The sequence below is a fragment of the Dermacentor variabilis genome, chromosome 8 (assembly GCF_050947875.1).
Source record: "Dermacentor variabilis isolate Ectoservices chromosome 8, ASM5094787v1, whole genome shotgun sequence".
Classification (NCBI taxonomy): Eukaryota; Metazoa; Arthropoda; class Arachnida; order Ixodida; family Ixodidae; genus Dermacentor; species Dermacentor variabilis.
This window is the reverse complement of record NC_134575.1, coordinates 43,995,387-44,022,292: the sequence shown is the minus strand read 5'-3', so window position 1 is coordinate 44,022,292 and position 26,906 is coordinate 43,995,387. Positions and strand designations below refer to the sequence as shown.

General features: G+C 48.1%; 1 protein-coding gene across 1 annotated transcript; it reads right to left on the bottom strand.

Moving 5' to 3' along the window:
- Positions 1 to 2,272: 2,272 nt before the first annotated feature.
- Positions 2,273 to 25,200, bottom strand: LOC142590166 (uncharacterized). Its single transcript, XM_075702061.1, has 3 exons — positions 25,015 to 25,200; positions 13,252 to 15,145; positions 2,273 to 2,835 (listed from the first exon to the last, which is right to left on the bottom strand). The coding sequence occupies exons 2-3, from the start codon at positions 15,138 to 15,140 to the stop codon at positions 2,553 to 2,555; spliced, it is 2,172 nt and encodes a 723-aa protein (XP_075558176.1). The 5' UTR covers positions 15,141 to 15,145; positions 25,015 to 25,200; the 3' UTR covers positions 2,273 to 2,552.
- Between the last annotated feature and the right edge of the window lie 1,706 nt (positions 25,201 to 26,906).

Sequence of the window (26,906 nt, the reverse complement as noted above, 5' to 3'; positions counted from 1 at the left end):
CTCGGCGTCCGAACATGGGAGCAGCAGTCTACACCCGAAGCTTTCGTCGGCCTCCAAAAAAAAGTATGTCCTGCGCAGGGGTGGGATTTCTACACCCGTACGGCTGGCAGTTTGCTGCATCCCTTTCCGCGCTGAAAGCGGGAAACTCCTATGAAGTCGAATGGCACACGTGAGGCGTGATATTAATTACATGCACGCCATCACATTGAATGCATCATATAGGTAACAGGAATTACAGACGTCATTCATATGGTCACATGACGTGAGCGACATGTCATGGCGTTTACGATCACAAGCGCACACCCAGGGCTCAAACTAACGATGCAGGATATATGAACGAGGTGCTTAAATAACATGAGAAAAGAAAGGCATGTCATGTTCCTGTTGCTCACCAAAGTAATTGGATGTCTTTTTATGTTAACAAATTCACATCAGATAGTCATGCATGACGTCATACCACATCGTGAATGCTTCGTTATTGTCAGGTTATGCATGCATCTCATACATATCTTGATATGCTTGTAAAAAAAAGACCACGTCATCACGACGGCGCACGAAACTAGATAATGACACTCATGACAGTAATATGGCGTCATCCCATGCAGTCATGCATAACAGAAATAAATCGAGCTAGAGGCGACTTAGTGAAGTACTACTAGGGAACCACAACGGCATAGTGCGTGTGTGTGTGTATATATATATATATATATATATATATATATATATATATATATAATGGTGCCTAGACTAGGGCAAAGATTTCCTCACAGTGATATAGTACGGAGGCGCAATCGTATAGACGTTCCAGTTCGGCTCCTGCGCGCACGACTGCAACGAAATGCCGTAAGTATGCGCAATTCTGCTCCCGTTTGGGAGCGTGCACAAGTGAAAGTTTGCGCATTCCAGTCCTATTGGTGCCCCTGTACACGCACGCAAAGGGAGCAGCGTGACTTCGCAGTAGTCGCACTATGCGGCCGTGCCACTAGATGGCGCAGCGTGACCGCAAAACGCGAGACACCGGCTGCCGCGAGGCGCGTTTCTCGGCGTTCCCACGCACTGGCGCAACATGCATTCCGGAGATCACGCGCTTCTTTCGCGGCGGCGCCACTAGATGGCGTCACGTGTTTTAAAGGAAGCGTGAAAGGAACCTGTAGTCTAAGTCTCGTACATACCTCGCTTCTACGTTGGCAATACGTTGTATCGCTATACACATAAAAGTCTAACGCATTACTGTCGAGTCATCCTTCAATGGCTTCTGCCTCAACTTTGGCAATTTTATTCTCATGAATTATTTGTAGAATAAACTTGATCTAAGTTACATTCTGTGCAGCAAAGAAAACAAGCAATTTAAGATATTTTACATGAAATGAAGCATCTTTAGAAAAGGACTGACACATATGGCTTGCAGCAAGTGGCTGTCTCAAATTTCAGTAAGGTGGAAATCCGGGCATACTTCGAAGACGCATTCGTCAGTAGAACAGCATGGGAAGCCGCAATCCTGGGGCAACGAGGACGGTTGTGGAATTACTGTTGGAAGAAGTGTCGAATGTAAAACAGCTACCGTACTGTCACGTCATTTTTACTGCGTTTACTGGCTCCCATGCGCTTCGCAGTTCATGAAAAAAATACCGTAGTTACACTTGTTTTAATCTAACCAGAAAATTGATTTTCTTGCTTGACCCGCCGTTGCTAGTTGCTATGGTGTTAGGCTGCAGAGCACAAAATCGCGGGATCGAATCCCTGCCACGGCGGCCGAATTTCGATGGGGGTGAAGTGCGCGACCACCAGTGTACGTAGATTTAGGTGCACGTTAAAGAACCCCATAATTTTTTTTTCTTGTTGGCGGTTTAATGATCAAGACGAACAGATGGCCTCTGCTACAGCACATCTTCTGCGACTGCGATGCAATTACAACTTAGGTTTCTGCACCACAACTCCAAATATTACAGAAGTGCTGTTACTCGATTTGAAGATACGTCCCATGGCAAAATAATTTATTCCTGATTAATCTATCCAATGAGGAATGACGTTTCAAATCACTGCATCCTTAACCTCCACCTTACCTCTTGAGTCGAAGTTAACACCCACATTTTCGCATTGTGGCTCCTTCCTTTAAAGCACATCTGGGTGCAATCCTACACGCTGCATGTCGTACTACTTGCGTAGAAGAAAGCGGCGCGAACATTTCTGGAACGAAATTTCTCTTTATTGGAAGCAAAAAAAGTACACGATAACATCAGGCCTTCGGGAGGTGATGCAAGTTCCCACGGTAACCAAAAGTATAACTCGGCTCACAATAAAGGAATATTTGCTAAGCCTCACATTAAACGAAGTTTTCGCCGGAACTACCGCAAAGGATAACAACTAAAACAAAAATGAACGTGGAATTCTTGCCAAGAATACACGGGGCTTGCACCCATCCCACATTCTGAGTATAATGAATCGAACAACGCACACCGTCCTCCACAGAAAGAACATACGCCAACTTTGGCGATCTTTCACACCGTGGCTCAAGTGGCAACCAAAAGTGCCTGCAGATCCGGTGGCAACGTTCAGTCAGACGCTACGTCGTCCAGCTGCAGGTAGCGCCTCACGTGACACCAGCACTCGCTGTTGAGGTCATCCAGCTGCGTGCGTCCGTCCTCGCGCGGCTGACACGTGACCCGCTGCTTGACGACACCGGCCAGTCGCATGAATTCGTGCAGACCTTCGATGCTGCGAAACCCTCGCCGCACCATGAGAGCTGCCTCGTCCTCGCCTATGGACAGCACTTCCGAAAGTTCGGCCACCAGCGCCGGATGACGGGACACTCGGTCCAGACCAGCGGCGCAGAGCCTGCAGTCGGGAGAAAAGCGGGATTTAATATTGAGCCCCACGGGCAGTATTGGCTTCCCCGTAACACTAACAATTCAGATGACAATGTAATGGTGTTTCTGAAAAGCCAACGGAGCTGGTTTAACACGCGAAACAAACCATTTTAGCAGATAGCCTTATAGCCACCTTCTCCGCTCAATTATTTTTCCTCCTTCAGTTGACACAAGGCAGAAAAGCGACGAAGGCACTATATGTGCGTACGTCTCTTTTATGTTACCATAAACTCATTCAAGAAAGGGATTCCGCTTCTACAGCTTTTACAGACTACGCACTCTTGGCCCAGAACATTACAAACAAAACTGTCTGTAGGCCGCCCCTCTTTATGTCGGTCACATGTCCAACTTCTCTGCCAATCGCTGAATATGACAGCAAGATATCGGCGCTGTTAACGTGACAACAGAGTCGCTTCCAGTGAGGTTGGAGGAAGCTCACACAGACTAAGCGAAATCACAATGGAAACGTCCTTTTATTGTTTTCCGAGCTACAAAAAAAAAATTTGCAACATTCTTCGGTTCGCGCATACTGCTCCTAGCTCTTACGAGTACCTTCTTAACCACGTCAAAATTCATACAATCAATACAATAGCGGCTGTGGTGTTGCACAGCTAAGCACGAGGTCATGGTATCACATCCCGGCGTCGGTGGCCGCCTTTCGTTCGGGGCGAAATGCAAGAAAACGCCCGCATCCCATGCATTGGGGACATTAAAGATCTCCTGGTGGTCAAGAGAGAGCAAAAAAAAAAAAAACATTTATTTCAACCATCGAGGTCGTTGTTCTTGAGGTCGAGTGGATGGCGTCATCATTTCAGGACTCCACTGGCCACGGCTGCTCGAAGTTTATCCGGGGCCCCACACTATGGCGTTGCTCGTAATCAAATTGTGACTTTGTCCTCTAAAACCCCAGAATTCAAGTTTAGTTAAAAATTCATTCATTGTTGCACGAAAGAACGTCAGGCGCCGTGCTCAGTTTTGTTCCGTGTGGTTCTTCAATGACCGGTCCTCTTCGCCATGTCCATCATGACGATTGGCCTGGCATCTGCTTTTTTGGAACCTTTCGACCGCAACAAACTTCTTTTAAGCATACACGGGCCCAGTTTTCCGGGCAACCAGTGATTATGTACGTTATCAGGAACAAGAGGTAGTAGTATCTGGAAAGATTTGCAGAGAAGTAACGTGCCGTGTTGAGAAGTAGGAAGCATTCTTAGGTGCGCCTACGCCCTTACACACGTTCTAACAGCGCTTGATTGGGCGTATGGGAGCGTGACAGCTTTTTAGTCGAGAGGGCACGGGTGTTCGTATTCGGTAGTCAGCCTCTGAAAGCCCTACATTCGTATAAGGCGACAAAACATGATGGAGCGGGGGCGCCGATATGACGGACATCAGAATACTAATAAGAATGCGCTAGATTATTTTGCTAGGTGATCAAGATTTCGAAAGTCAGGGGCGGAGAGTATATTGAGAAATACAAAGAGGAAGATCCGAGTTTCCGCGTTCTATAGACCGCTACCCTGCAACGCGGACAGAAATTATGAGCGACAGAGGGTCAGAAGAAGACGGCCACGTGAAATTTGAAGCGAGGACGCCGGCGATCAACGCAGTTGCATAACAGCCCCTTGATTTTAGACCTGCATCGTGCATAAATTGTAGCATATGACAGGCATTTCAGCATATCTGCAGCTGCAATGAGGTCAGAAAACAGCGATCCCCGATAATGGTCTGGCGTTCATGTTTGCCACACAAGATTCACAGTTCCACTTAGTATGTTAGATCCTATAACTAAACTACGCCATTTGAAAGGTTACCTGCATACAACGCAATCAACCACTTGTTCAAGAAATCTTTAGCTAAGGTTGTCTTAGCTAAACACAGTTTCAACTGTCCATCGCCTATTACCTGCCTCCTAGAGACAGAAAAAGTAAGGATAATGAAAAGGAAGGCAATCAGACGACCGTCCGGTTTGCTACCTTACACTAGTAGAAGGGAAAGAGGTACAGAAAATGGAAAGAGGGAGAGAGTGAACAGTGCGTGTGCACACTGCAGCAAAGCGCTGTGAACCCAAAGTCCAAGCAAGTGCCCCGCAGATACATTAGGCTGCCGTAATTCTGCCGTCTCAAGTTTGTCTCGGTGCTTCTTAACAGCTAGTGATGCGTGCTGGTCTCCTGGCATGACCCAGGTGCCAGTGGTTGTTAGCAGCACGTCGCAGTACGTGGCAAACATCGTGACACCCGTGTGCCTAGATTTAGGTTCACGTTAAAGAGTCCCAGGTGGTCGAAATTTCCGGAGTCCTCCACTACGGCGTGCCTCATAATCAGAAAGTGGTTTTGGCACGTAAAACCCGATAATTTATTTATTTAATGAGGCCAGAGACGTTAAACCGTTCCAACGTTTCACCTCCGACATTGTGCCCGTTTCCATTGAATGTGAAATTGGTATCAGGTAGCGCGTTGGACATTGGGAAATATTGAAGATAACAGCAGTGTAACGCTTTCACGCAGTTGTTAAAATTTTGTTTCCAAAATGCTGTAGTTTATCTAAGCGTGTACAACATTGCATATGAATTGGCTGTAGTGCTGACCCTTTCTTATAGGAAATCTGTTCTCGGTACGAATTATTGTTTACCCAGGAAGGCGTTCGAGCTGAATGCCTCACCGTTCGTAAAAAGAAATAAAACTTGGAATCTTCCTAAGCGTTTGCTTATGCGTAATATACTGCATGGCTGTAATAAACAAACACACTTCGAATTTATCCCGGATAATGTATGAACGCTAGAAGAAAATAACAGTTCAGTAATTATTTGCAAGAATGGTAATTATTCAAATATCATTACGTTTAACAAAACATGCCCCGACAGTTTCAACAAATATGAACTAACGCTACCAGTTGCACTTTTTGTTTAGGTGTTCATTTATTGCACGAGCCATGAAAATTAATTAGCTGAGCTAGGGCACGCTTGGCGCACAAGCATGTAGTCCCTCGTGTATTCGAGACAACAAAAATAATTGTTTTCCATGCATTACACTAAAAAGAACGGTTATGTAACAAACTAGGTAAGCGATGAACGAAGGCGCGATGTAACGACTAGGTTTGTCTTCTTGAGCGCTCAAATGCATCGTGTTAACACTAATGTACATTGGAAAGTGAAAGTCAATAGCTGAGAAAAGAGAAACGGGCTGACGTGTAAATACGCAACCCAATAAACAAAAATTTTCGCTAACAGTTAATTTTCAACGAGACAGGTTTTCTCGTAGTCACATGGCTGATTTTAATCCACACAGAATGGGTAAGTGTTGCTTAAAGACGTATTCAGTTTTCTCACTCACATGTCTGCCAACTGTACACACGTTGGAAGCCGTTTAACTTCCATCAACGAGAACGGATTATTGTTTCGCTCATTCAAGCCAACTTATACTCCGGGCACTAAAATTGGAGGACGCTTAAGCTTCGCCTTCAAGAGCGGAACGCGACAGCGTTCCCGTCGACCCGCCAAGGGGTGGAAGACAATGGGCTACGGCGCAGCGACTACGCGCCCCGCATCGGACGCGGTGAGCGTCGAGCAACGCAGCGTTTGGCGCGACAACGAAATGTGCGCCTGAGCAAGCGACGCACGCCTGAGCCTTAGAAACAGCTCGTTTCTAAGGCAACACCGCGTTCACTAGAGGCGCTTTTGTACCGCTTTGAAGCATCGAACTATTGAGTCCACTTCCGGCCACCGCAGTGAACGGACGCGGAATGTCTTGCTCCCCAGGGGCGGTTACAGCGGCCCTTGGCCGCGGTTCCCGGTCAACGGAAAAGCCTTCTCCGGACTACCAGATGATTCTACCACAACTTCCTTCAGGTGCTAGTGTTTTGAACACTATTTTTATCCACGGCGAAGTTAAAGCACGGCCTTACCGTGTTGACCACTTCAGAGACGCGCTTTCAAGACTGATGCTGCTGCCGGAAGTGGTGGCCCTCGGGGCTTATCAGATGAATCATGTGTGGGCCGTAACTTTTTCGAACGAGGCGGCAAAAAAGAAGATACTTGACGCTGAAGCATTTCTTGTTAAAGAACAACGATGCGTGGTCATTGACCCGTGCAATCAGGGTGTCAGGCTCAAGCTCTTCTGGCTGCTGCACGGTGTTCCCGATGAAGACGTCCGAACAGCGTTGGCACCGTTCGGGAGAGTGACCGAAGTGACGAGGGAGAAGTGGAAAGTACAAGGCTGCAACGACAAAGGAACCACGACACGGTCTGTGGTCCTTAAACTCAAGCCCGGAATGACAGCGGACGACCTACCACATCAGCTTCGGGTCGCGGAAGACCTGGCTCTCGTCATTGTCCCGGGCAGAGCACCCCTCTGCCTCCGGTGCCGTGGCACCGGACACATTAGACGAGAATGCCGGGTTCCACGCTGTGGGCTGTGTCGTCGCTTCGGCCACGACGAGACCCAGTGCGTGAGAACGTACTGGGTCTCGTTGCTGGTCCAGGCAGGAGCGAAGACACATCGGAGCTCCTTATGGATCAAGAGGATGCCGAGGAGGCCGCTAAGGAAGCAGCTCAAGGGGCGGATGCTCAGTCTACATCTCTGGAAATGAAGACCGAAAAGGTGAACTCGGAGGGGACTGATAAGGGCAACGTGCCCGATTCTGCGCCTCCACCTGCCAAGGTTCAAGTCAAGGAAAGTGGTGTTGAGGCGACGAGTGCGTCTTCTACTATCCAAGCAACCCCAACCACCGCGGTTGACGAGACAGTCAGCATCTCCGAGAGCATGGACATGACTTCCAACGCTAAGGGTGCCGGAAAGCGGTTGCGCGACGATGTTGAGGACCGCAGCCGAGACACCGACGGCGCGGGTACCGAAAGACCGGCACAGAAAACCCAGACAGGCCGAAGGTCGACGTTGAAGGTCAAACTCAACGTGCCGTCAGACAGACGGCTGCTACACGGGCCACCTCCGCCTTAGCGGAGGTAGTGTCCCGGAAAGAACTTCCAAAACCCGATCTTTGATCGGGAACGGGCCTGCGACTACGTGGGTTGGCAGTCGTCGGCTCGAAAGGGAGGGCCATGTTCAACGAGCATCACTGCATACCAGAGTCCGTATGTTTCCTTAGAAAAATTGTGTAGGGGCGTACCCTAAATCTAACTAAAACAATGGCAGACGCTATTAACCTCACCAGTCCGCTTCGTTTGGCGACATTAAACGTCAGAGGGTTGTCGCAGAGGCGAAGACAGTGTCAGATAAGTCGCATGTTACTAGAAAAAGACATTGATTTGATGGCTGTCCAAGAAACAAAAATTGAATCTGAAGAAAAAACGGCTCGATTGGTTGAAATTTTCAGAAATAAGTACAATGTATGCGTTTGCCACGCGAGTGGTACTTCTGGGGGCTGCCTTTTGTTTATTAGAAATAGCATTGGGATAATAGAGCAACAAGTTACTTCATGTGAAGGGGGGCGTTTGCTTATTTGCGATTTTTCTTTTTCTGGATTGCTGTGGCGGGCGGTTTGTGTATACGCCCCTAATAATGCTAGAGAACGTGAACAATTTTTCGTTTATCTGAGGTCTTTCTTGCGGGGTGAAAGACACGTTCTAATGTTTGGCGACTTCAATTGTATATGCCGGCCGATAGATCGATCGAAAAAGCAACTTAGCCAAGATAAAAGTGCCGCACTTCTGCATGAAATTTTGTGTGATGTTGATCTAGAGGATGTTGGGAGTGTTCTTGGTTCTTACAGTCATGTGCAATATACGCATTTTCAAGGAGATAGCCACTCAAGGTTAGACCGCATCTATGTTCCTGTTCATTTAGTTCCGCTACTTTCTGAATATGGTGTAGAATGTATCAGTTTCACTGATCATTGTTTGGTAACGGTTACGATAGGTATGAAAAAGAAAGAACAGGAATTTAATTGGCACCTATGGAAACTTAACGACAACCTTATGCAAGATGAAGTATTTCTTAAAAGAATAAAAGAGAAATTAGACGCTATTCTCCTTGAGGATGCAAAAAATGTTGTAGAAGCTTGGGAGATGTTCAAAACCGAAGCGAAAACAATTGCTTTAGAGAGAGCATGCGTGTTGCGGCAGAAACAAAAGCAAGAAGAAGAGCAACTACAATGCACGTTAGCATACCTGTTGAACATGGAAAGCGGCGGGGCTGGTATATTTGCACATGATATTAAAGAACTTAAAGTGAAACTTGAAGTGATTGATGAAGAGAGATATCGTGGCGCGGTTTTAAGAGCACGCGCTGAACGTGTATGGCTGGGTGAAACGCCCACCAAGCGAGCTTTAAGTGAAGAGAAGAGGTACGCTATGACCAAGGAAGTAAAAGAAATCGTTTATCAAGGGCAGCTTACAAATGACGGGGAAATGATAGAACGTGCTTTCGTTGACTACTATAGCACGCTGCTAAGCAAGAGGACAAGCGAGATCTCTGCGTTTAAGAGTGAATATTTACCTCTTATGCCGAAAATTGATGGTGAACTTAAGGATGCCCTTGAGAGGCCGATTTCTGTAGCAGAAATTGAAAAGGCTATAGATGACCTTAGTGTAAGGAAATCGCCTGGACCGGACGGACTTGGGGCAGCAATATATAAAATTTTCAAGGTTGAAATGGCTGAGGCTCTGCACCGCGTCATAACCAAGTGTTACGAACAAAAATGGACGCCTCCTTCTTTCCGACAGACACACGTAGTACTGATACCTAAATCAACAGACCACATTAAACTTCAATCCGTAGAGGCCTACCGGCCAATAAGCTTAGCAAATATTGATTATAAAGTATTTATGAAGGTGCTCGCCCATCGCCTTCAAAGTGTAGTCAAATCCCTAGTAGGTACACATCAGACATGCGGTATAAAAGGCAGGACTATATTCACAAATATACATATAGCGCGAAGCATACTTGAATGTTGCGATACGATGGGAGATCATGTAGCTATGCTACAACTAGATTTGGCCAAAGCTTTTGACAGGGTGTCCCACGAAATCCTGCTTATGCTTCTTGATTATGTTAATGTCGGATCAGTCATTTTGGACGGGGTAAAAATGATGTATGATGGTTGTACCACAAACTTAATTATTAACAACAAACTGAGCAGGCGGATTGCAGTAATGTCTAGCATAAAGCAAGGCTGTCCGACCTCGGCCTTGCTCTTTGCACTTTATTTAGAACCTTTCTGTTTAAAGTTACTACATAGCCATAATATTCGCGGGTACACATTCCTTGGTAGAGAAATAAATGCTTTAGCTTATGCCGACGACATAGCAGTGTTCTGTCGCGATAAACAGAGCATTGCAGAAGCTGTGAGAGAAGCCCAAGCTTCTTGCAATGCTTCCGGTAGTGCCATAAGTTGGTCAAAATGTTTAGGGCTTTGGCACGGGAATTGGTCAGATGCACCAGAAGTCTTTTGCAAAATGCAGTGGAGTGTATTACCCGGCACTTATCTTGGGGTTCCGCTCAGTGCCTACCGTGAGCCAATCGAATACTGGACGAGCGAGAGAGACAGAATGAAAGAGCAAACTAACAAATGGGGAGGCCACAACTTTTCGATGTTTGCTAGGGCCAAAGTATGTAATATCTTTTTAGTAGCTAAAGTGTTCTACGTCCTGCAGGTGCTATGCATGAGCCGATCTTCAATTCAAAAAATACACAGAGTGTTTGCAGAGTTTATTTGGGGTTCGGTGTGGGAACGCACGAGCAGAAGTAATTTGTTTCACACATTGCGCAATAGGGGACTTGGTTTAACGCATTTGTTTTTTAAGCAACTTGTATCGAGATTTGTTTTCTTCCGCGACCAAAGCGATGGGTTTCTGCGGACGGTAATCTAAGTGAGATTGCGCGATGCTTTGCCCGATTTTGTTGTATCGTCGCACGCAATCAAACCGATGGCACTAAAGGGCTATCTGCGTGAAGTTTCCATGGCGATACGTCTTCTAAACGCTCGTTTTTCGAAAGACTACTTGTTTGCAGTCTCACGAAAACAATTGTATAAGGATCTTGTTGAAGTGTTTGTACCTACACCAGTGTATCGTTCTATGTATTACTTAGGGCCTGAACGAGATGTTTTCAAGCGAGTCAATAATATGCCTGTACGAGCTAACACAAAATCATTCTTTTTCAAACTGCATACCGGCACACTGCCTGTTAAGCCATGGCTAAGAAGCAAGGGCTTGTTTGTCCCATGGTCAGACAACTGTCTTATATGTAACAAGGAAGAAACTGTCGAACATATTTTTCTTGACTGCCACGATGCCCGCTTTCTTTGGGACATCCTGCAAAGAACATTAAAAAAGGAGTTTCCTATCACTGCGTTCGGAATAAGGTTTTTGCCATGTGCTGAACCTGACGGTGTGCCGGTGGACATGTTGATGCTATTGTGTATGCAAGGTGTGTGGCAAACTCGTATGGCTGTACGCAATGCTGATGTTGATGCAAGGTCAGCAATGTATTATTTTACTGAGAGCGTTAATTATACAAGCGAAGTGTTGAAACTGCTGAGTGTTCCGCCAAATTGGCTTTCAGTGTTGGACAGTTTGGCTTCGATGAAGCCATTTTATCATGACACGTCAGTCTTAGTAACGACTAGACGTTTTAACATTCGGTTTTATTTGACAATATTTGTATGTACTTGCCAAGCCGGTAATAAAGAAAAAAACTTGTGGCTCAGTGGTAACGTCTCCGTCTCACACTCCGGAGACCCTGGTTCGATTCCCACCCAGCCCGTCTTGGAAGTTGCTTTTTATTTATGAAGTGCCTGCCGTGATTTATCGCTCACGGCCAACGCCGCGGACGCCGACACCGACGACACCGGCTTTTCTGCGACACGAGCTCCTTAACGCTATCGCGTTAAAACGCGTTTGAGATATCAAGTCGAGTCGTGCTTTCTAGATTCTGCAAGCGATCGAATATTCACAGAACAAACGCGCGTGCATATCACGGTAGTGTGAATGGCAACGCACGAGCGGGTGACCTTGGCAGGGGACGTTAACTTTTGAGGGTTCAAATAACAATATATCCTTGAATATTCACGACACGTTGACCCTTTCTTTAGCGCAATAGCGTTTAGAGGCTCGTTTCGTAGAAAATCCAGTGTCGGCATTGTCGGCTTCGGTTGGCCGTGAATTCAACTTTCCGATAAAGGCAATTAACCGACGATAACCTGAAAATAAAATTGCGGGCTAGGAATTTGACCCCAGGAACTATAGGTTACGAGACCAGCACGTTAACCCATTCGGCCACCGTAGGTCGATGGTGCGAACGCTCTTAAACGCGTTTATATATGAAAAGGAGAGTTCGAACGCGGGACAAGCGCTTGCCTTCGACGCTGCGTCCACTTCCACTTCGATGGATGGATGGATGAAAAAGGTTTATTCAACGGATTGAGCGTTTGCAGGCCAAACATGGCCCTTTACATAGGTGGAGTCCTTAGTCTGGGACCCGACTGGACGAAGCTGCTACCCGCGCCCGTTGGACTAGAGCCCTTTGGGACTCCAGCGCCGAGCAATTGAGTAGGGCTGCCTCCCATACACCCCACTTCGATAGGGTCCCGCCAACAGTAGCCTCCCATGATTTCCGATGCGAACTTAGGACGCTTACGCTATCGCGTTCCACTCCTAACGGAATTTTAACGTCTTCAATTGTTGCGCTAGCTGTGATATATCCACCCCCGTTCATATTCATGTCTACTCACGCTCACTACTTCACCTTTGTACTCACGTCTACTCACCAGACTCACCTCAACTCGCAAGCACTCACTCACATTCACACTCACCAACACTCACTAGCTCACGTTCACGCTCGCCTCCACTCACACACATTCACACTCAACTACACTCACTCACAAGCACTTTCCACGTTCACACTCACTTCCACTCGCACTCACAGGCATTCCTGAAGTTGACAGTCGCCTCCACTCACACCCACAGCACTCAGTCACGTTCACACTCACCTCCACTCACACTCACTAGCACTTACTCGCACTCACCTCCACTCACCTCCGCTCACACTCACAAGCACTCACTCGCACTGACGCCTTTGAAATGAGTGCGAGTTAGTGTGAGTAAGTGCACTCATGAGTGATTGTGCCGACCTATGCCTATAGGCAGAGGCACACAGCTTCTTGCAGTCATGGCAGTAGCGGCATAAGTCTTTTGCTTGATCTGCTGTTGTGCCTGCGATAAGTGACCAACTCGCCCAAGAACTCGTTATACTGAAGTATACAGCTTCACTGTAGAACTTAACTTGAATACAGAGACAAAATAATGAAGACAAATGAAAAGCGCCCCTCTGTTCCATTATATAGCCCTCGTTGACAAGTTACATCTGTGCAGCACTAAAAAACGCTGGAAGACCTAACTAGCCTGAACATAATGAAGAAAGGGCACCGTCCTTACCTGTCACACCGTGCGTGATTCAGGAACTTCGCTGCTCGGGCTACGAAGCCAGAGTTTCGCCGCGATGCGCCCCACACGGCGAACCAGTCCGCCTCATAATTAGGCGTCAAACCATGGTAATTGGCGACCTTGCACAGCGTGTAGTTGTTCAAGATATCTGCGCGTAGACCACGAAGGAAGGCGTACAATGCGACATCATGAAAATGCATCAAGGTGAGCTTTCTGATGGTCTGGCTTCGCATTACCGCGTCACCGAGCAGTTCGATGTTCTGGCTGCACTCCACATAAACACCAATGCCAAGATCATCAATGCTCTTATTGACTAGAAGCGATCTCGAAAGCGCTGGGCACCACTCGATTAATTCAGGCGCAAAGATTCCCATGGCTAAGTCTAGGTACAGCATTCGGAGGGTCGACGTCATTGCTATATATTCGGAAATGACATAAAAAATTACGCTGTCCCAGGTGCGAAGGGTCAGCCTTAATTCTTTCAAGCGGGTAAACGTGGACAACTGCTGCAAGAGAGGCAACATTCTGTTTTTTGCCCGGTCCGATACCTCTAGGCTAAGTTTGCAAAAATGCTTGCAATCAGGAGCAGTCAACTCGTCAGCGATGCTGAGAACTTTGAAGAGAATCTTCTCTTCAACACCGCTTTCTTGAAGAGCTCTGACGACGTCAGGCAAAAGACGGTATTCTTTTTCTTCAACTTCGATGGTCACCATCTTGAGGCTAGTGTGTTTTGACAAAACATGGAAGAAAGGCCCCCAGTGCTCAGCACACAAGATGCTGAAATTCAAGGTCAGATAATGTAAGGTGTTGTTACGCGCAATGGCGTCTTGTAAGGCAGTAGTATTGGGCGGCATATTAAAGCATAATTTGCCCTCGGCAGCTACGTTCACCCCGGCAGTGCATGTTGACAGCCGAAACCTTCTCAAAACTCTGTTTTCAGCCAGCACTTTCGATGCCATCTCAATGCTCTCGAAATCCAAAGTGATATTCTCGACTTCCAAGCTCGAGACTGACCGGTTCTTCACCATACCTTTCAAAGTCCATATTAACGACTTGTCAGGTGAGCCCCAGCGGTCAGAGACCACTCTCAAATTTTGTAGCCGGGTGTCACCGGTCAGAAATTCAAAAAATAAAGCCGGATCAACGCTTATTACGGCTAAACTTAACGACAAATCACGCAGTGTCGAATTCGTTCTCAGTACTCTCAATAACAGCCGCGCTACCGTGCTTTCTATGCGTTCAACGGAGGAGCATTTGAGTACTGTCAACGGTGTTGTGCTTCGAAGAATTGCAGCGATGCTGGGCGAACACAATGAGGAATAAGGACACGGGAGCTCGATTTCCTCTAGGCATTTCAGAGACAAAATGATCTTGTATAGCTTTTCTATTTCCTCGGATTTCAATTTCACGAGAAAGCAAGCTTCAAGAACGACGGACTTCAGTGAAGAATTTCTGTCGAGGGTGTTGCAAAGCACCGGGAAGCACAAGTCGGCCATTTCTTCGGAAGTGACCATGTTCCCAATCTGTATTCGTGCGACGCAGCGATGGGTACTAAGAAGCCAGTACAGGACCGAGGCTGCTTGACATAGTCGGGCTTTCATAGGCACGGAACAAGGAGGGCTGTAGAAAACATCCATCAGACCCAGTTGCCTTCCGGTTTCTGGCAGCTCGCGCAGCTCCAGCTGAAGCGGGCACAGGAACTCGTTCCATACGCTAAGGTTGGCAACAATCTGACAGGTTCTGTCTTCAGAAGCAGTGCACGGCATGCAGTAATCGATTAGCTTCCCGGAGAAAAAGCCCCTGGCCCCTTCCAAGTCAGCGAGCAAGTTCCTGATATCCGCAACTCCAACAAAACTTGAAGCACTCCTGGGGTTCGCCATTTTGTCTGCGCAAAAAAAAAAAAGAAGGACGCTTTTTTAGGGAATTATCATGGTGCGAAGCATTATACAGGTTGTTCGACCAAACTTTAGCCAGAGATTAAAAATATGAGAGTGCCACGTAGCCAAGTGACGTTGTTTGCCGTGGCTTGGAGATAGTTTATTTTTGGTCATCCCGCCTAATTACATTAGTCTTAATTCATCAACTTCTCAAATATTATAGTTAGATAAAAAGTGTCAATGAGTCAATTTTACAGCAACATGAGAAACTCCCGATGCAGCTTTCTGTTTTTCTATACGTGCTGCATAAAAGTATTTTTCCCAGCGCGAAAGAAGCCCGCGCATACACGCAAAGTGCCTCGCAACTGCCAGTCGCGCAGCAATCCTGCGCGTTTACAAGTTAAGCGCTCTTACTTGTCCTCCGTTAGTTTAGGGTGGTGCTACCTGCCTCTTGCTGTTCAGGCGCATAATGCAGAAGCAACTCTCACTCTACTTAGTCGAGGCTTGTTTGCAGTCCGAGTGCATAGCAGCTGTGGAGCGTCGGGCAGGCGCCCGGTGGCCAATCACTGCACTTATGAGCGCGTACCGCCGCCCCTGTAGCCCATGAAGGGGAAGGAGCTTCGCACATTAGTTGCCGGTGATGTGGCTTTCCTGAACAGAGGCCTGCTACTTATTGTACGGTGACATGACTCACCTTAAATGCGGCGCTACTACACAGACAATGCAGATTAACTATTATCAAACTTCTAGGTAAGCTTATGGCTTCACACTCCTCAGAAAACGAAGAAATAGATTTATTGTAAATTTCATTACTCAACTACTGCGTATATTATCCTGACGTTATTAGGTCTAGTTTAAGACTGCACCATATCTTAGCGGGATTAGTAAGCAGAAAGTTGCTGAGAGCTTCCTAAATAAAAATTATAAATTCTTGGGTTCTACGTGCCAAAAACACGATCTGATTGCGAGACACGTCGAAATAGGGGACTTCGGATTTATTTTCACCACCTGCGATTCTTTAACGCGCACCCAAATTCACGCTACATGGACGTCTTCTTATTTTCATGCTTTGGTCTACCCCCTTTTTGCCATTAGAACTCCGCTATTGGTCAAAAGCTTTCAAGCTGCCCACACTTCACCTGTCTGTCACTTGAGATCACAAAACCGCGACAACTCCCCTTGTCAAGGCGACGTATCGGCATTCAAGATGCATTAATGTGCTGAACGAAACAGAATTTCTTTTTTTTTTTCGGAACACCCGCAGACTGCCCCATTCTAAAGAGAACAGAAGACGTCTTCTTACGGATCGATCGTTTTGGCACTGGCTGTCTAATGAGCCGCTAGGGAGAACGGATTTATTTGAATGTAATATAAATTTTTACGTGGCAGTGTAACGTTGCCGAGACCTTTCGGCACATACACATCACTCTGCCAGCTTTTCTTCCCCGAGCACTCAATTCAGCGACATTTTTAAGCTTCCGTTGGACGCCACCGCGATTTTAAACCAGCCATCGCGAGCTAAGCAAGCTGAACCTGGCCAATCCAGGACGCCGGCACCACACACATTATCCAATGGTGTACTTTCACTGCCTCTCTCGGCCCCTGCAAATCGCTCTCCATTCCTGCGTGCTCCTGGATTCTTACCAGCCCATTCGATAAGAAAAGCCAGTCAAAGTAAGCAGTGCTGTTCGCGTTGAAATCAAACACGGTTGACCTCCCATAAACGAGCAGAGCGTTCGATTGAGCGGTTCAAAAACGCTGCGGGTCACAAATCGAGGCTTACGTCCGCGGTTACGTAAATTTGACGTCAGAATATTCGAATAAAAAACAGACAGGTATAGTTTTACGTTATAGGGACCCAGCGTTCGAAACGAATCCTATTTGACGCTTACACTGTCATTGGGTATGTGGCACTGGGTATGTGGCACTCGGCCTGTGCCGGTCTTCAATGACCTCTTAGACAACTTGGTCTACTGAGTGTGTGCCAGTACGTATGTACCGCGGATCTTCAATGCAGGTCTTTGACGCCAACTTGAGTAACTGAAGAACAGTCATTACATACGAGCCGTTGTTCAATGGCAAAAAAAAAATCGAACCAGCGCCACGCGCGGACCCCGCGGTGGTGCCACCAGATGGAGCAGCGTGTGCTGCGGGGAGCGTAAGAAAGGAGTGCGCTTGCCAGACACTTCGACGTGGCAAATTCGGTATGTCGTTACATGGCTTCAATTCTAATCGCTTTGCTGTCGCAATTCATCGTGAGATAGGTCCTGCCGGAATTTTCCTTAAAACCTGAAATTCATAAGCACGGGAAACTTACCGCATAGTCAATAGCACAGTTCTTTTTTACGGCGGAGCTCTGCAAGGCTAGTGCACACCGTCTCCTGATGTGCGTGTGCAAAAGCTTTCATAACGTGAAACGCGTTTACTGAGGTACGCAACTGTAGGGGATATAACTCCATATGCCAACGACGATATGATCTCTCCTACTTCCCGTTGCGGGAGGTTGTGCGTCAAAAGGACGCCGATTACTCGGCAATCTTCTGGAAAATCGGGGACGGGAGGGCCTTCTAACCGGAAGAGGTGCGTGTCATCCAGAGTCAGTTCGTCAGTGCCGAACGACGCTTGGCCGCTGCGCCCGGTGCTGTGCGACTCTTCTACTCCAACAAGGACGTCGATGCTTTCAACATCGATGTTGCCCTACAGGGTGTGGGAGACGTACACGAGGCTACAGCAGTTCATGTGTACCTCGGATGCCGGTCGGACGAAGAGCATGTTCACGCACAGGCCATGGTGGCCGCTATGACGCATGTCGAACTAGGCAATTTGCCCCATACGATACTGCTTGCTCGGGGCAAGCCCCACATGATTGCGTTCAACGTCGACGCGAAGGACGCACTCGTGAACGGTGCCGTCGGTGTGCAGGGAAGTCAACGAGTGCAGGGAAGGCAACGCGCGCGATGCTGTGAAATTTGCTGTGCCACATACTGGCCGTCTCGCTCGTATCAAAGCCAAGCCCCTCCCACATGCTGCTCGCAGACGGGGGATCAAGATCATCACCGATTGGATGCCCATCGAGTTGCGTACCTTCACCTTCACCCTGCAAAGAAAGACTGGACTGAGTTGCCGACGAAGGCAGTTTCCGATGGGTCAAGCTAGTGCGGTCAAAATCCACAAATCTCATAACACCTTCTCTGACGCGGTGTACGAGTACGACGGGAGCCATCCAGACAAGCTAGTGTACGCGGCATAGAGTCGTTGCACCGAAGTTAACCGTCTCTACCTTAGCGACGCCAAGGGTGACCATACGTCCTACCATGTCAAATAAAACTTGGATCGCGAGCTACAGGACGAGTTTAGGCGCTCAGGCACACACCATCTTCCTTCGAACACGCTTGCGGCCGTGAACGGGAGGTCGCTGCGTCTTCCCGCCACGGATCTCATCCACGATGCCGTGGTCAGAGACATGTCTCTCGTGTGCCAGTCCGAGACCTGGACGGACGTCCTGTTTCAGGTGGACGGCTACACTGGCGTCGTGTGCGACAGGCGCGTCGATTCCCGAGCGGGCGGCGTCGGGATCTACGCAAAGGACAGCACGTCCATCGCGCCCTGTGCCTCACCGACGACAGGCGAGAACCTCGCCGTGGAATGTGCCGACGCGTACGCCGTAGAGAGTGGGGACGGAATCGCTGTCGCCACCGTATACGTTCATCCCGGAACGTATACATACATAACCAAGAAAGTGGATGGGGAAACGGGGCAGCGGTAGCTCAATTGGTAGAGCATCGCACGTCAAACGCGAAGGTTGTGGGAGCGTTCCCCACCTGCGGCAAGTTGTTTTTTCATCCACTTTGAGTTACATTAATTTATAGTTTCTTTATTTCACTTATTAAGCACAAGTAATTACACCTAAGTTGTCCTTGGTGTCAGAGTTTGTTGGCTTCTTATGATATTGGCTCCGGCACATTTGCGCGACCCTTCTCGGTTTATAATTTAGTTACACGACAAACCAACATAGAATGGATGTCTCTTCATGCCGATCGAGAGTTAACTTCGTTAGTTACCTGTTACGAGCTTGGTCAAGCACAACGTCCTTAATTATTAGCGATACCGTAAGGGCACATTCACACCGGCGACTTGAGGAGGTCGCGCGACCATTTGCGACTCGCAATCAAAAAGCGACCGAAGGCGACTGATGTTCACACCGGCAAGCCCGGCTGAGCGCGACCCGCAAGTCGCAATCCCGGAGATTATCGTTCTCAGCGAGAACTCTCGGAATCTACGCGGAATTTGAACGCGACGCCGGAGGATGCCGGATGTAGACACACGAAAGATCACTTCCGGTGCGCCGCTGATTGGTTTATCAGTTTTGCGACCACGGTCGCGCGACTGAAAAATCGCGCAGAAAGCGACTGGCCCAAAATGGTCGCTTTTCAAGAAAGGCGACCGTTTGCGACCATTTGCGACTGGTCGCTTTGCGACCAACTTGGTCGCGCGACCACTGTCAGTCGCCGGTGTGAATGAGCCCTAAGTGTTTTGTTACGTTTATTGTGCTGATCGTAAAACACTTGCCATCTTTTTAACGTGCAGTACATTTCTTCGGTAACACAGAAGTCAGTGTTACAGAACACAGAAGCCCGGCCACGGCGGCCGCATTTCGATGGGGGCGAAATGCGAAAACACCCGTGTGCTTAGATTTAGGCGCACGTTAAAGAACACCAGGTGGTCAAAATTTCCGGAGTCCTCCACTACGGCGTGCCTCATAATCAGAAAGTGGTTTTGGCACGTAAAACCCCAAATATTATTATTATTATTAGAAGTCAGTGTCACAAGTTGGAGCCACAGTGCCCCTCCTCTTCTGTCTTCCGCATTGGATTGGCGCAGCTCGCTATGTGCTTGCGCTTGCATTTCCGAGCACAGATTGGTGTGCGCCTGCTTTCCACACTGCGCTTTCAACAAGTCGCTCTCTGCTTGCGCTAAAAGGCGTCGGCTAGAGCAGACGCGCATCTTGCTGCGCGCTTACTGTGCATGTAATCACGCAGCAATGCCGTAAAACCTACACGCAAAGAGACAGGAAACTACGCTTTGTTTTTCCTTTACTTTTTGATGTACCTGCACATTGGGTAGCGCCGGGCAATGGCTTCGAACAAAAGCAGAAAAGAGTCCTTGCAGCGCCCATATCCGTTAATTGACTGCCGCCACAGCCATGTCAGGTGCGACTCCAGCAGCGGTGCCGTTGCGGTGAAGAGGAGGCGCTTCACTTTTCATCAATTAAGTTCTATTAAAAAAATTAAATAGTAGGGTTTTACGTGCCAAAACCCCGATCTGAGTATGAGGCACGCCGTAGTGGCGTCTCCTGAAATTTCGGCCACCTGGGATGTTTTAACGTGCCCCTGAATCTAAGTACACGGATGTTTTCGCATTTCGCCCCCCATCGAAATGCGGCCGCCGTGGCCGGGATTCGATCCCACTACCTCGTGCTTACCAGCCCTCCTGACACTGTCGAGGCGGCGCGTCAGAGTAGCGATCGTCAGCGCCTCTAGCGGCACTGACACTGACGGACCACGCCACACAGGCTGGCCACGCGCATCTGCCAGCTTGATGGCATGTTCAGGCTTGTTTTGAAACGAACAAATGGCACAAGTTTTACTGTGTGGTTTCAAACCAATCGCAAGATCAGACGGATACGCCCTGCCATTCGTCGTAAAGGGGAAAATCTCTACGCTGCTCGGCACGTTCACAGCGTAAAGAAATCACCGGTGTGACTGTGCTGGCGAAGTGTCACTCACAGCAAGGCAAACACAACTACAGAGTATCTCTGGACGTGAGTACACTCAACTATCCTATTATGCTTTGATGAAGCAGCTCAATTGAGTGTGAAGGCATGGCTGAGCTTATTAAGCGTTAGGCGTAAGTGTTCTTGGCCAACCATTTGAGTTAACGCGTCGACAAATTTTAGATTGTGTCGCACAGCGCGAAGCAGGGACAAAGGGATGCAAAAAAAACCAGCACAAGCGCTTACTGCCAAGTGAAATTTTATTGCCTGGTGCAAGGTGTTATATAAGGCCAGGGATGGCTTGCTCATGCACAGGCATTCTTCGCGTGCCATGATGCCGATTCAACGATGAAGCGCGTTCGATCATCCCTGTGTGTGAGATTACTTGTGTTTTTGCAAGAAGATCGGCGCAACCGCATGCGTTACACTGCAGGTCTTAGAAGCGTTCTTTTCTATTCTTAACGTTATTCGCATCTTCACGCAGACGATCGTTCAGACACCTGCCTGTCTCACCTACGTAGTACGTGCCGCATTTCAAGCGGATTCGGTACACAGCCCCCTGCACACAATCCACGTAACAGTTGCGGCGCCCGACTTCACACTGGGCTTTTTCTGTTTTGATAGGGGTGCTTTTCCTTGATACGGAACAAAGCTTCTATGGCGCAGAAAACACAACACGTACACCAACCCGCTCATCGATTTTTTTAAGACGATGAGCGATTTGATTCTTGCAGGGAATCACCGCGACATTACGGTCCTTTTCTGTGGACTGCTCTTCGGTGACCATTGCTTCGCTGTTAGGTTTTCTTGTTCTGTGGATTGCCTCAGCTACTGAGACGAGTAATCCGTCATGATAGCCCGAAGCTTTCAGGCGTGTAACTTTTGTGCTTGAAAACTGATATTTAGTCTTTCGTGGCAGGACCGGTCTAAAGCGTTTGAGACGCAGGCCTGAACAATAGCCCTCTTTACTAGTTTGCTGTGTGCTGATGAGAAGGGCAGGAGTGGTTTGTGCGCACGGGTTCATATGTCCAGCAAACATTATCATTAGAGAACACGAGCTTGAGGTAGAGGAAACGCAGGGAATCATCTTGTGGCATTTCATGCGTAAATACCAGGGGGGATAGACATTCTTCAAATATACCGACCAGTTGTGATGAAGCTGCAAAAGACTCCGAGACATCACACTGTAAAACTATTAGAAAATCGTCCACGTACCTGAAGGTTCCCATAGCTTCGGCGCCTTCTAATAGTTGCTGCAGGGCTCTGTCTGATTTTGCTAAAATGAGGTCGCTCAAGAAAGGCGCAATACAAGACCCGATGGACACTCCTTTGTTCTGAAGATATATTTCGTCATTGTATTTCACGTAGGTGGATTCAAGGTAAAACTGTACCAGATGGAGGAAATTGGCCGAGCTTAACCCTGCTCGGTTCCGAAAGTCAACAGCACCTAAATCTTCAATGCATTCGCTGATGCATTCCAACATCTTATTGTGAGGGAGCAAGTAATAGAGGTCCCTAGTGTCAATGGAGCGCACAGAACACTCCTGCCCCTCTCATCGGCACACAGTAAATTAGTAAAGAGGGCTATTGTTCAGGCATCCTCCTCAAACGCTTTAGAGCGGTCCTGCCACCACAGACTACATAGCAGTTTTCAAGCACGTTACACGCCTGAAAGCGTCCGGCTATCCTGACGGATTACTCGTCTCAGTAGCTGAGGCAATCCACAGAACAAGAAAACCTAACAGCGAAGCAATGGTCACCGAAGAGCAGTCCACAGAAAAGGACCGTAGGATATTCCCTACAAGCATCAAATCGCCCATCGTGTTAAAAAATCGGTGAGCGGGCTGGTGTATGTGTTGTGTTTTCTGCCCCACAGAAGTTTTGTTCGTTATGAAGGAAAAGCACGGCTGTCAAGCACGGCTTTAACCTTGTACACAGGGTTCCTTTACTCTCAATTCGACACGCTAACACATATTCCCTCGTTTCCGCGTCCTCCCGCCTCACACCCTTTCCCCTTTAGAACCCCACCTATATATACTGTGGCGAGGAAAGCATACGTCGCCTTGAAGAAGACAAGTCCACTTGTCGAAACGTTGGCGCCTGCATTCATCTTGTTCACGTTTTGCTCATCGTCTGCATAAGCAAGCCAGCCCTGGCCTTATCACGAAGGGAGTTAGCACTCTCAGACGAGGGCAGCGCGAACAGTGAGCGGTGATGGCATCTTAAAATGTTTTCTTGGTTTTCTTCTTCCTGGTATTTTTCATCTGTATTGTTTGTTTTTTACATATATACTTTTATGTCGATTTTTCTTTTTTTTATATACAACACCTTGCACCAGGCAATAAAATTTCAGTTGGCAGTAAGCGCTGGTCCCCGTTTTTCTTGCGTCCCTTTGTCCCTGCTTCCGTGCTGCGCCACACAATCTAAAATGGAAAACCAACTAGCCCAAACCATCACTCATCTATATGCATGTAGACAAAACGTGTTCTTTCGTGGTGCTATTTTGACACGCATGCAAAGCCTCATGGGCCACGGATGATAGGCACCCATATCTCTTCGAATTACTGAAAGGCTCTTTTAAACAACTTGCCCAAAAAAATTGTATTACACCGCCACCTTCTGCCAAGCAACCGCAGTACTTTGTTTACAACTGCCGAGGCACCGGCACGACCTTGGGCCGCTCCGGCCGCCCAGACACGGGTGACCTTATCCGGCAACTTGAACCCAAGCACAGACGCACAGTGTGAAATGCTCAGCGACTCAACGCAAGCCAGAACACCTGCAGCCACCACACAGTACGCTTCGTACGGCAAAATAAATATCTCTGATGGAGAATTTACAAAAATTTGTAAGTCGGCTTCCCGGTAAGACTCTTTCTCGACCAAGCACATATGTCTACTGAATACAATACTTTCTAGTGCGATCCTCTAGGAAGGAAGCGCGAGCACAAAACCATGACCGGCCAGGAAATCTGTAGAGTCGGAGGGCAGGCAGTCCTGCGCGGCCCCACGCTTTGACGCAGCAGTACCGCCGTCCCCACGCTTTCTTTCCTGGGCAGTTTTCGATGTCTTGCAAATTTGTCATTAAACTCATTAATGTCATCAAATTTGTCATTTTTTAAAGACAGCGGTATGACAACGTTTACCTGCAGGACGATAGCGCACGTGGTTCAGAAGTTTAGCATCACACGCGGTCACAACCACAACACGTGCGCCAGCTGGATTCTACGCCGTCTACTCAAGTTGGATCAGTGCCATTTTTTTTTTCTGCGTCTGAGAGCCCGCGATGGGGTCCACAAAGTTGTTAGAAACCATCGCTCGGCGCTACTGAGGGTGACGGTAAATCATGAAGTAAAGGAAAAATAAAGCGTAGTTTCCTGTCGCTTGGCGTGTATGTTTTCCGGCATTCCTGCGTGCGTACATGCACGGTAAGGCAACGGCAAAAAACACGTCTGCGCAAGTCGACGCCTTTTAGCGCGAGCAGCAAGCGACTTGTCGAAATCCGAGTGCGAAAAGCAGGCGCACGCCAATCTATGCTCGGAAATGCGAGTACAAGGACATAGCGAGACGCCCTAATCCAATGCAGAAGTCACAGGAGGGGGGGGGGGGGTGGCGCCGCCAATTTCTGACACTAAGTTCAGTGTTACCCTATTCCTTCATTGTCATTACCTGGCACTTTAAATGCCTTCTAGAATCATCCCCTCTTCCTCTACACAATGTAATATTCATTTTCATGGTTTACTTTTCTCCTTCCCCGGTATGCGGGCGCCATAATATTGCCCACTAGTTCGGGACCACCGCTCTCACTATCGTCGTACAGTGTTACGGTACCTGTCACACGCCTTGAAAAGTGTGTTCGACAAATGACGTGTACGACCGCTATTGCGCGCCAGAACAAAAAAAGCAGACACCGTTTCACAGCATAGTTCCCAAATTATTAACGAATAAACCGCCTGCAACCGCCATTGCATGTGACAGAATGAATCTCGTAATGCAAAACAGGCGGATCGTTACGTGAACTATGACAGCGCTGAGACGACAGGATTTTGAGGAATATTGCCATTTAATAATGCGAGATGGGTGCGAGAAAACGTTTATTACTCACCCTAGAGGCCAGTAGTCTGCAAAGAATAAGACGCTTGCACCTCCGTGAAACACGCCCGTTGTGCGATGTGCGCGTACGACAAGCCGCTCGAAAACGATTCCCCACTGAACGAAGAGCACTTTCACTCGCCAAGGTAACGCTCGCCGCCAGCGCAACGCGCTCTCTCATCCGGGACACTGTGGCAGAACGGCGGCAGTCCGGCGCCAAAGTCCCGGGGACGCAGACACGAAGACGCCGGCGAAGCTGTGAGGTGAAACCGGAAACTGCGAAGCCAGCGCTGCCGAAAATATGAAACGTATGCGGGTCTGCGCGCATCGAACCTGCTCCCTGTGCCTAACCGCCTTTCGATAGCGCCGGCGCCATGTTTGTTCTCTCGGGCGCAGTCGTGTACTGATGTTGTTGCTTGCCGGACAGCTTTCTTCGGCGTGTATTCCGTTAGCCTTGTGCGTACGGGTTGTGTAGGCGTATTGATGCATGCTGTTTGTTTGTATGTGTTTGCGTGTTTGTGTTGTACGCGTGGGTGTGCGAGTTTGTGTACGTGCGCGTGCGTCTGTTGTGCGTCCGGACGTGTGTGTGTGTGTGTGTGTGTGTGTGTGCGCGAGTTCATGTGCGTTTATGGTCTGCGTCGGTGCTAGTGCCTGCATGTGCTTGTGTGCGCATGTCTGTGCGTGTCTATGGTGTATACGTGTCTTTGTTTATGTTTTTATGTCTGCGCGTGTTTTTGTGTGTCTGCGTTTGCATGTGTGTGCCTCCGTGTATGTGCGCGCACATGTCTGAGTGGGTATTCGTAGGTTTTCGTGTAAGCGCAGGGGTCTTTGTGCGTGCATGTCCCGTATTTCTGCGAATGCGTGCGTTTGTGCATGTATACGTCCGTATTTGCGTGTCGACGTGTTCGTGAGTGCGTGCATGTGTCTGTGCGTACGTATGTATTCCATAGTGACTGTAGTGCTTTAGATCCTTCTCAAAATTGGTGCAGCGTTTGCCAAAAAAACAAAATTTTGGGATTTCCATGTATATATAGGCGCCCGATCCTGGAAAAAAATACCCTCGTTTAATAAATGAATGATCTTTTGTCGCCAGTCTTTATTGAGAATACATTACGAAACCGAATACTCGCTCTTACAAAATTCTGACGCGCGCGTCACTTCCGCAGGGCAAATCTGGGCGATTTCGAGAAAATCATGACGGCTCTCGTATGCGCTCCATGGCAGTGCAGCGGAGGTAAGAACCAATATGGCGTCAGCGGAGAACCGTGTCCCCAGCCTGAACACAGGGCTCGATATCGAGGCACCCTAGCTTTTCCTAGTGTTCTTGTATGCGATTCCAAAGGAAGCAGAGTTGCGCACACCTTTTCCGTTAGACGGTCGCGCCGCTGCCCGGCGAGAACTGTCTCGTGGTGTAAAATGACGTCAGGTGGTCCGCCGCGCTGCAGAGTAGACAACTTGAGAGACGCGACGCCGGCTTGTTGGCACCTTCAATGCAATAGACATCGCAATCCCCTTACTTCCGTAGCGCACGTGACATGACATAAATAACATGCACGCATGACATTTATTTTTTAATGCCAGAGTTAATGCCTCCGGGCATACAGGGTTATGGGATGAGATAGGGGTGATTAAATGAATGAAAAAATATTTGGGGATCGAATAAAGTCCAGGAGGGATCGAAGATGTTGTCCCTGCGTTCCAAGCAGCGTAATGGCTAGGACATACGTGACATGGCATACGTATAAGTATGTGTAACTCAGGTGTGATGAGGAACAAAGCATGAAAGCATTGTTTGCAAATTTAACCTAACCACATTTAGTGTGCCCGTCATAGCTGAAAACGAAATACAATCATATAGCGCTGATACAGCTTCTGAAGCGTCTTCGCGCGATCATCTCTTAGTGA

What these genes read in the sequence shown, in the direction of transcription:
- LOC142590166 (XM_075702061.1), bottom strand. Translation starts at nt 15,140, where the DNA reads ATGGCGAACCCCAGGAGTGCTTCAAGTTTTGTTGGAGTTGCGGATATC. An exon ending in AATCACGCACGGTGTGACAG is followed by an intron (nt 2,836 to 13,251) that starts GTAAGGACGGTG and finishes TCCCGACTGCAG; the next exon opens with GCTCTGCGCCGCTGGTCTGG.